This window comes from Lepus europaeus, chromosome 3 (assembly GCF_033115175.1).
Source record: "Lepus europaeus isolate LE1 chromosome 3, mLepTim1.pri, whole genome shotgun sequence".
NCBI lineage: Eukaryota > Metazoa > Chordata > Mammalia > Lagomorpha > Leporidae > Lepus > Lepus europaeus.
Window position 1 is genome coordinate 97225314 of NC_084829.1, and position 11023 is coordinate 97236336.

Genomic DNA, 11023 nt, shown 5'->3' on the forward strand with positions numbered 1-11023 from the left:
GCGAACAGACTGCTTCACGGTCCTGATCTCACACTTCCCATACCTGTGCACACCTCGTGCTGCCCGACTAGCTAATCCCAGACTCCAAATCAAACTCCTGAACCTTCCTTCTCCCACTCAACCTCCTTCCCCCAGCTTTCCCGCTCACAGATCCTTCTCCCGCAAATCCCGGCCGGCAGCCTGGCAGGAGAGTCGCCTCAGAAAAGCGCACTTCACTTCCGGCTGCCGCCGCCTCCCATGGGGACCTCACCGGCGCCGCGGACCGGGGCCGGGATCCACACGGAGGGGAGTTGCAGGCCCCGTTCTCACCAACCCCTAAGAACCAGCACCGGCCGAGAACACGGAAGATCACTTACTAGTGGGAGCTCTGCCAAAAGTTCCCTGCCATGGAACACAGCTTGCCCTGATAAAAAAGCACCAGCCGGCGGAGCGGCCCGCGGAGCGACCATAGACCCAGCCCGTCCGGTAACCGCGCTCCTAGATCGGATCAGCTCAGCTTGGCTCAGCGGCGGCTACGGCGAGAGGAAGAGGATGGATCCCTATTCTTCTTCACGCCGGCTGGCAACACTCAACGTGTAAACCCGTTCCCACGGACAAAAGTTCCGGCCCGTCCTGCGGTAGTTGAGGAAGCGAGGCGGCAGACGGGAACAAGTCCTCGGGAGGGCTTGCGTCGGTCGGAAAGCTCTCGCGAGAGTTTCGTGCCGGTTCCGGCTCGGAACCCGCGCAACCTTTGTGTTCTGTTCTCGCTGGATTTGCTGAATGGAGAGATCTTGGAGCAAGCGCCCAGTTTATAATTTTGTGGTCCATCTTTCAGGTATCCAAAAAGAACATAATGACTTTATAACAAAGTACAAGATTTGTTGACTTCCCTTTTTCCTGCGGTTGGAAAGAGAAGTGAATCATGATTTTGACTCCATCTATCAAGCGTTCTTAGTTTCTAGCAGACAGCGTCCAATGCAAACGGCTTATTTATGTAAAATGCAGAGTTATAGAGACAAAGAGATGCCTTGCCTCCCTTGATTCACTCAAGTGGCTGCAAGGGCTGGGGCTGCACCAGGCCTACGCAGGTGCCAGGATCTTCCTCAGGTCTCCCAAGTGGATGCAGGGGCCCAGGGACTTGGGCCACCTGCTGCTTTCCCAGGCACAGTATTGGAGGTGGAGTAGCTGGGACGCAAACTGGTGTGCCCTACCCCACAATGCATTATTTGTTTTGTTTTCTTTATAGGCAGAGTTAGTGAGAGAGACAGAGAGAAAGATCTTCCTTTTCCACTGGTTCACCCCCCAAATGGCCACTAAAAGCCGGCGCACTGCGCCAATCCGAAGCCTGAAACCAGGTGTGCTTCCTCCCGGTCTCCCATTTCGGTGCAGGGCCCAAGGACCTGGGCCATCCTCCACTGCACTCCGGGGCCACAGCAGAGAGCTGGACAGGAAGAGGAGCAACCAGGACAGAATCCTGCGCCCCCACCGGCACTAGAACCTGGGGTGCCAGTGCTGCAGGCGGAGGATTAGCCAAGTGAGCCGCGGCGTTGGCATCCACAATGCATTCTTAATGGAGTTCTTTTGGAGAGTTAAAAGTTTAGGCTAGTAAAGCAGTAGTGTTTTAATTCCAAAGAATCACCAGTTTGGGAAACATCTAAAAATATGTAAGCACATATATCTTTACATGTATGCACACATATGTTCCAAAAAGAAATGTACTGAAAAATGTCATTTTACAAGATGAAATATCATGCTTCTGTATTTTCCATTTCTATTATCATTGTAACTTTGAATTATTATAAAATTTCTAATAATTTTTCTAAATGGACATACCTGAAAGTTGTTCATAACAGATCAGTGTTCCTAAGACAATAGTTTTCACGTGCTATTAGAGACCAATTATAGCGTGGTAAAATAGTGTGTGATGACTATTTTCCTAAATGAAATAGAATGGAAAATATTACATATGTCAGAAATAGCAACGGTATTGAAGTAGACAGGCTAAAACCCATTAGGTTTGTGAGCCGGAAGACCACGCCTTCGCCACACCCCTGTGTGACCTCACACCCTACCTGATACCCTCACCACGTGTGACATCATGCCCTACCTAGCCATACCTGAGCGCCCACCTGACCACAAGCCACCCCCCTATGAGAAATATATAAAAGGCAAGGAGTGTCCCAAAAGGCTCTCTGTCTCTGCTTTGCTGCCGGTGATAAGCGGTGGCTAGCAGCGCAAAGCACTTGCTGCATGTGGCTTTTGGCCTGCTCTCTGTTTGGTGTGGATGCGACCCTAGTTTCCAGATTTTCCCTTCTTAAACTGAACTAAAGCCCTCACTTTCCCATGCACCTTTCGCACTAAATAAAAGCCTAAAATGTACCATGCTGCCTCGTTTATTGATGCCAGCATTTAGAATTTTCTAAATATTAGGCAAGAACCCTCTCGGGCTTATTAATATTGGGGGTTTCTTAATAAGCACATGGTGATATCATATGGCACCCCAGGTGGGACTTCTGGGGAACTCTAAGGGGCCACATATTTATATATATTTTAGGGGGTCATTTCCAATATCAGTATTATTTTAACCTTTGATTCAGATATATATATTCTTATATAGACACACTAGGTCAAATGAATTTATTACCACATGAATTAGACTTTATGAGTAAAACTAGGCTAAATCGTAACAACTCCCTATGCCTGCCCTGATCTCCGTAGCTTAACGGAAAGTGTTTTAAGTGTCACATGTCTCTCCCATGAAGTCTGTAAAGTTTACTTGCTTTCCTTGGCAGTTGTTTTCACAGATCTAATATGCTTCTATCTTTCACTCTATCTTGATATTCTTTGCTCCCAAAGTTAAAAGTCATCCTAGAGAGAACATAGGGGACTTGAAATGGCTTTAACCACTGTTAAGAACCTTGAAACAAAAATAACACAATCACTTCTTCTCATGGATTTATTGACCAAAATAGACACACCCCTCCGATTTAACTGTAAAGGAGGCTGAGAAATGTAGGAGGTGGTGGCGCACACATGTTTTGATGAACACTAGTATCTGTCACATGGCAGATCACAGTCAAAAATAGTCAAAACACACTAGGTGGGCCAGGCGTTGTAGTGCAGTGAGTTATGCAGCTGCTTGGAATGTTGCCATTCCATATAGGAGTACCAGTTTGAGTCCTGGCCCTGCCACTTCAGATCTAGCTTCCTGCTAATGCATCCTGGGAGGCAGCAGTTTATGGCTTAGTGTGTAGGCCCCTGCCACACACCTGGGAGACCCAGATGGAGTTTGGAGCTCTTGTTTTCAGCCTGATCCTGCCATAGGAGTTGTAGGTGTTTGGGGAGTGAACCAGCAGATGAAAGCTCTTTCTCTGTTTTTTTCTCTCTTGCTCTACCTTTCAAGTAAGATGAAAATAACATTTCAAAAAAAAAAATCACTACTTCAATCAAGGAACTAAATGCAAAACATGAAATTATAAAATTAGTAGAAGAAAACAGAAAACATTTCAAAACATTGGCCTAGGCAAAAGCACAGGCGATAGAAGCAAAAAAGATAAATGAGATTATAACAAACTCAGAGGCTTCCATATAACAAAGGAAACACTTCACAGAATTAAGAGACAACTGACAGAATGGGCCCCTGCACCTGCATGGGAGACCCAGAAGAAGCTCCGGGTTCCTGGCTTCAGATCAGGCCAGCTCTAGCCATTGCAGCTATTTGGGGAGATAACCAGCAGATGAAAGATCTCTCTGCCTCTGCCTCTCTGTAACTCTGCCTTTCAAATAAATAAATAAATATTTAAAAGAAAATACCTAGAAATAAATCTACCTATGACATAGCCATCTCATGTGTGGGACGTATATCCAAAAGGAATTATCAATCAGCATACAAAAGAGATATCTACATTTCTATGTTCACTGTGGTGCTACTCACAATAGCCAAGATAAGGAATCAACCTAGGTGTCCATCAATGGGTGAGTAGCTTATTTTACTAAGTATAATGGTTTCCAGTTGCATCCATTTTGTTGCAAAATACAGGATTTCATTCTTTTTTATAGCTGAGTAGTATTCAGTGAAATAAACCAGTCCCAAAAAGACAAATACCATATGTTTTCCCTGATCTTTGATAACTAATAGACATCAGAAACATAATGTATAAGAGTAAACTTGACATTTTGAGGTTTGATGATTGTTTACAGCCCTGAACGGTGTTTTTTTTTTTTGTATTACTATTTGTTGAACTCTTAGTGTAGGGTTAAATTTATAAGTATAGAGTAAACTGAAAGTAGATCATTGTAAAAATTAAAAGAGGGGCCGGCGCCGCAGCTCAGTAGGCTAATCCTCCGCCTTGCGGCGCCGGCACACCGGGTTCTAGTCCCAGTCGGGGCACCGATCCTGTCCCCGTTGCCCCTCTTCCAGGCCAGCTCTCTGCTGTGGCCAGGGAGTGCAGTGGAGGATGGCCCAAGTGCTTGGGCCCTGCACCCCATGGGAGACCAGGATAAGCACCTGGCTCCTGGCTTCGGAACAGCGCAGTGCGCTGGCCGCAGCGCGCTACCGCGGCGGCCATTGGAGGGTGAACCAACGGCAAAAGGAAGACCTTTCTCTCTATCTCCCTCTACTGTCCACTCTGCCTGTCAAAAATAAAAAAAATTTAAAAAAAAATTAAAAGAGGGATTAGGAGAGGAAAGAGGAGGAAGGGTGGGAGCATGGGAGGGAGGGAGGGTAGAGTGAGAAGTATCACTATGTTCCTGAATCTGTGTACATGAAACACATGAAATTTGTATACTTTAAATAAAATTAAAAAAAAAAAACTTAAAAATGCACTGGTGAGTGGGTAAAGAGAATGTGATAGATATATATAGATATCTATATATCACACACATGTCTGCTATGAATCTAAAATAATTACTGAATGCTGGGAAGGGACTGTGGGGATAGGGGTACCAACACACAGTCATGTGAAGATGATGGGTTCTGGTGTTCCACAGAATGGTAGAGTAACTATAATCTTTAGTAAAGGAAATGGAAGGACTAATAGCCTGTGTGATTGGTTTATACAGTGTAGACCTAATGAAATATTGCATGTGCCCTCTAAAATATACAGAAATTTCATGTTAATTTATTTTTTTAAATAATAAATTTTAGGGCCTGGCACTGTGGCGCAGTGGGTTAAAGCCCTGGCCTGAAGCTCCAGCATCCCATATGGGCACCAGTTCAAGACCTGGCTGCTCCACTTCCAATCCAGCTCTCTGCTATGGCCTGGGAAATCAGCAGAAGATGGCCCAAGTCCTTGGGCCCCTGCACCCGCGTGGGAGACCTGGAAGAAGCTCCTGGCTCCTGGCTTCGGATCGGTGCAGTTCCAGCCATTGTGGCCCATTGGGGAGTGAACCATCGGATGGAAGACCTCTCTCTCTGCCTCTTCTCTCTCTGTGTAACTCCAACTTTCAAATAAATAAACAAATCTTTAAATAAATAAATAAATTTTAAAAGAGAAAAGCATAGTAGTCCATGAGTTGCCATGGATTCAAGATTCCTTGAACTCTCTTGGTGTTTTGTTTCATCAGCCTGGCAGCATCCAGAAGATAAGCAAACTACAACAAATTTGTATTGTTAATGTCTTTGTCATCTTCTTTTCTTCTTTTCAGTGTTTTATTTTATGTGCTCTATTTTACTTTGTTTTTATCCCTTAATTCTGTTTTATGTCTAATTCTGCATTCTTTTCTTCCACAAAACAGGTGTCTCCTTCACTAGGTGAGTGCATAGCCTGTTGGGGACCAACACATGGCCTGAATTCTGCTGAAGGCATGCTTAGCCAGATTGCTGAGGTGATGGGTGGAGTTATGTGAGTGGCAAAGGTCATTTGACATGATGCTGAAGCAGCTAAGGAAATGCTGTGGGCTCCAGTAAACAGCAAGTGGGACGTCTGCCCCAGTTAACAATTAGTCCCCATCGAGACCCTTCCACATTGTTATTGTTCTCTTAATCCCAGCTTCCAAAGAAGTTCTTCCTGTAAACACCAAAACTCCCCATTGTTCCCTGTTTCACTATGTTTAGCCTCCTTCATCATGAAATCCTGTTTTCATGAAACTGTACATGATTATGATTAATCACATCACCATTGATAATAAATACTTAAAGTAACCAGACATCTGGGGCTCTGCCTCTGCTTCTACCTCCACCTTGGCAGTGAACTGACTGTCCTCTGGTTTCCCCACATTAAAATTCTTAATCTAGTCTGCTTCCTTAGTCTATTAGTACTCCAGGGAGTACTGGGAGGCAGCAGGTGATTGCTAAAGTATTTGGGTCCCTGACACCCACATGGGAGAGCTGGCTTCAGATTCTGGATCCTGGCTTAAGCCTGGCCCCCAGCCCTATTTGTTGAGGACATTTGGGGGTTAAATCAACAGATAGGAGATCTCTGTCTCTATCTGTCTCTCTTCCTTTCAGATAAATAAAAATTAAAAATCACTTGACTTCACACAGAGATTGGCATATACAAATATAAAACTGGGGAGCCAGCGCTGTGGCACAGTGGGTTAAAGCCTTAGCCTGCAGTGCCACCATTCCCATAAGAGCATCAGTTCAAATCCCAGCTGCTCCATTTCCAATCCAGCTCTCTACTGGTGCACCTGGGAAAGCAGCAGAGGATGGCCCAGGTGCTTGGGCTCTTGCATCCATGTGGGAGACCCAGAGAAAGCTGCTGGCTCCAGGCTTCAGATCGGCTCATTTGGAGAGTGAACCAGCAAATGGAAGACCAACCTCTCTCTCAGTCTCTACCTCTTTCTATAATTCTGTCTTTCACATAAATAAATGAATCTTTAAAAAATATATAAAACTGTAAGCAGTGAACAAAAGTATACATTCAATTTGGCACTTATTATCCTTATAAATCAATAAATCTACATTTAGTTTTTAATATATGAGTATCTGTGGGCTTGATAGCCAGGCAACCATACCTTTGGAAAAGCTATTTCAACCTATACGACACAAACTTGATGTGCTGTAAATCTAGCCCAACGTTCCAATGCAAGTCTAGCTCTCAACGTATTTTTCTGACTTGTATTTGATCCCACACTCTGCCACCTGAACTAATCAGCTTCTTTCCAAAGTCATTTTCTGGAGCTGAAAAGAAGACAGTGTGCTGTCTAAAAGTTAGGCTCTCATGAGCATCCTGTTCAAGGAATATACAACCTCCACCCTGCCCTTTTCTCTTTCCTGAGACCAAATAAGACTTCAAAGTTAGAAGCTAAAGTAACTTAAGTGGAAGTGAGAGGAACAGTCTTCCTGCTCCAGGGTGAAGGTCACAGAATATACTATTTTATGATTCGGATATGGGCCTGATTATCTTATGTTTTATTCCAGGTCCTTGTCCCCACAGAGCTAAGAATTCAAACTGGAGGCACCCACATACATATTGCACAAGTGAAAACAAGATTTATATAACAGTGAGAAAAGAAACATACATTCACGTGTGTGTGCACTGCCCACACAGAGAATACTTATCAAGAGGGGACTGGAAGGTTCTCCACAAAACAAAAAAGGGGAGCACAGTACCTCTAAGTGTGGTCCATGGCAAAAACAGACCTCTTCCCCTCCTTTTTTTTTTTTTCCCATGTAGCAGGTGGTAGGTAATTACATATATAAATGGGGTGGGGTCTTCGCATGGTCCAGGTCCCAGATGAGATACAGGTGCATCCTGGGAAGGTGGCATATCAAGCCAGTTAAAGACATAATTTATAGTTAAAGACATAAGGTTACATCACAGGGTTACAAGAATTCCAGCTCACAGGCCAGTGTTGTGGCATAGCAGGTTAAGCCTCCAACTGCAATGCCAGCATCCCATGTGGTGCTCATTCAAGACCAGGCAGCTCCATTTCCAATCTAGCTCTCTGCTGATGCACCTGGAATAGCAATGGAAAATGGCCCAAGTTCTTGGGCCCTGTACTCACATAGAGACCTGGAAGAAGCTCTGGGTTCCTGGCTTAGGCCTGGCCCTGTCCAAGCCATAATGTTGGAAGTGAACCAGCAGATAGAAGATCTCTCTGTCTCTCTTCTCTCTGTAACCCTGCCTTTCAAATAAATTTTTTAAAAAATCTTGGGGCTGGTGCTGTGGCATAGTAGGTTAAAGCCTCCATCTATGGTGCTCGTATCCCATATGGGTGCCTGTTCAAGTCCCAGCTGCTCCATTTCCAATCTAGCTCTCTACTAATGGCCTGGGAAAGCAGCAGAAGATAGCCCAAGTGCTTGGGGCCCTGCACCCACATGAGACACCCAGAAGAAGCTCCTGGCTTCTGGCTTTGGATCATTGTGACCATTTGGGAACTGAACCAGCAAATGAAAGACCTCTCTCTCTCTCTCTCTCTCTCTCTCTCTGTAACTCTGCTTCTGAAATAAATAAATAAACCTTAAGAAAAATGTTAAACTTAACTGCTTAGTTATACCATATCAATTCCAATTCTTTTAATTGGCAGTCTTTGATCTAAGTTAAAAACAGACAAAAATTCATAAGATTTAAACTCATAATGCTTCTTTGTGGGAAGGCAAAATGGAACATGTTAGCCCCATCATTCTTTTTGTTTTCAATCTTTGGACATTCTAGATGTCCCTTTCTCATTATACCCTTCTTCCCACTCCCCCTTCATGTTACTTAATCCTCTTTGGATTTTTTTTTTGAAGATTTATTTACTTATTTGAAAGAGTTACAGGTGGGGCTGGAGCTGTGGCACAGTGGGCTAATCCTCCCCCTGCAGCACCAGCATTCTATATGGGCTCCAGTTCTAGTCCTGGCTGCTCCACTTCTGATCCAGCTCTCTGCTATGGCCTGGAAAAGCAGAAGATGGCCCAAGTCCTTGAGCCCCTGCACCCACATGGGAGACCCAGAAGAAGCTCCTGGCTTCAGGCTGCAGCCATTTGGGGAGTGAACCAGTGGATGGAAGACCTTTCTGTCTTTTCCTCTCACTGTCTGTAACTCTACCACTCAAATAAATAAAATATTAAAAAATTTTTTTAAAAAAGAGTTACAAGTGTGGGGAGGTAGAGAGGGGAAGAGGGAGAGATGTTCCATCCACTCCCCAGATGGCCATAATGGCCAGGGCTGATCCAGGCAGAAGCCAGGAGCCAGGAGCTTCTTCCAGGTCTCCCACATGGCAGGCAGAGACCCAAGCACTTGGGCCATCTTCTGCTGCTTTTCCCAGGCACATTAACAGGGAACTGGATTGGAAATGGAGCAGCCAGGACTTGAACAGAATGCTGACTTTGCAGGTAGCAGCCCTACCTTCTAGACCACAATGCCGGTCCACCTCTTATTCCATGAGATTAGAAAGGCGGATTGTAAAACAGATCTTGCCGGCGCCGTGGCTAATCCTCCACCTAGCGGCGCCAGCACACCGGGTTCTAGTCCCGGTAGGGGCGCCGGATTCTGTCCCGGTTGCCCCTCTTCCAGGCCAGCTCTCTGCTGTGGCCAGGGAGTGCAGTGGAGGATGGCCCAAGTGCTTGGGCCCTGCACCCCATGGGAGACCAGGAGAAGCACCTGGCTCCTGGCTTCGGAGCAGCGCGGTGCGCTGTCCCCAGCGCACCAGCCACGGCGGCCATTGGAGGGTGAACCAACGGCAAAAGGAAGATCTTTGTCTCTCTCTCTCTCTCTCACTGTCCACTCTGCCTGTCAAAAAGTAAAAACAAACAAACAAACAAAAAAACAGATCTTACTCCCTAGGCAAAGGTAAAATATACTGCACACCATAAGAAAGTAGGTAATTCACTCACAGAGCTGACCACCGCAAGAAACTGCCTCCAATCTTACCTCTCTCTCTCAAGAGGAAAGGATGGTTCTAGTTTGATCTCCCCAGCCCTGTATACCCTTTTCTCTCTCTCTCTCTCTCTCTCTCTCTCTCTCTTTCTCTTTTTTTTAAGATGAGAGTAAGAGAGTGAACACTCCCGTGCTGGTTCATTTCCCAAATGCCCACAATGGCTGGGGCTGAGAAAGGCCCAAGCGGGGAAGCTAGGAACTCAATCCAGGTCTCTCACGTGGATAGCAGGGATCCAGTTACTTGAGCCATCATCTCTCAATGTCTTCATTAGCAGGAAGGTGGAATCAGGAAACCAAGCTGAGAATCCAATCCAGGCATTCTAGGCTAAATGTCTGCTCCTGTTTTTCATTTTTAAATAAAATAAACCGATTGTAAACGCGAACATCGAGAGGCCTTCTCAGTGTTATTCAAAGTTGTATCTGGGCCCAACACATATTGGGTGTTCAACAAACACTAATAAAAGAACCATATTTTACTGTGTGCTGGGTGTCACTGTAGGCGCCAAGAATAAAGACATCACAAGGCTTTCTCTGGAGACAGGCTCCGAAGAGCAGACAGACAAGCACTCCCGCTGTAAGCCGGGAGGGAGCTCAGGCTGCGACCCGCGCCTGTCTGGCGCTGGGTGGCGTGCGCGCCTGCACTGTGCCGAGGCTGGCTTCTGCTCCTCCGACTCCCGCTGTGCGGGCCGATCAGCAGCGCCAGCCACAGACCCTCCAGCGGCTTGAACGCCAGATGATTCCTCCCAGCGGACCCGCCCCCGGGCATTCCGCCTCGGCTCCCAGCGGCCTCCCGGCGCCCGGGGTTCGGCCGCACACACCTGTCGACCGCATCCGCCCAGCTGCGGCTCGGGCCCGAGGGACTCTCCAGAGCAAGTCGCGCCCCCACCCCCGCCCCAGGCTGCAAATCGGAACTGCAGCGGGTCTCAAATAAAGACAACACTCGGTTCATTGCTCGCCACGGCTTCATCCACCGGGCTCTGCTCCTAGGGAGTGGACTCCGGATGGAAGCGCACAGGGGGAATGTGGAGCAAACTGAGGGCCGATGCGGCACCGGCGGTTTCCCCAGCGGGGATCAGAGGATCCTCCGCGAGGTGCTTCACCTGGGTCAGACCGGTCAAGGGCCTTCCCTTTAAGCTTCAGTTTGAACTGAAGCTGACAAGCCCCGTGGTGCCCAGAGAGAGGCCAGTCTCACGGGCGGACAACCAGAATCAAAGTTTGAGATTCCTCCGGTGCTTTAA

The 11023-nt window shown here is 46.6% G+C and overlaps 1 protein-coding gene across 2 annotated transcripts in view; it reads right to left on the reverse strand.

The window, feature by feature from the left end:
• Positions 1-619, reverse strand: part of CCNC (cyclin C) — a 38184-nt gene extending 37565 nt beyond the window's left edge. For both annotated transcript variants that reach the window (XM_062186547.1, XM_062186548.1), the window contains exon 1: positions 357-619. In XM_062186547.1, the coding sequence (XP_062042531.1) occupies positions 357-388 (32 nt within the window). In that variant the 5' untranslated portion in view covers positions 389-619. The remainder of the gene's footprint in view (positions 1-356) is intronic.
• Between the last annotated feature and the right edge of the window lie 10404 nt (positions 620-11023).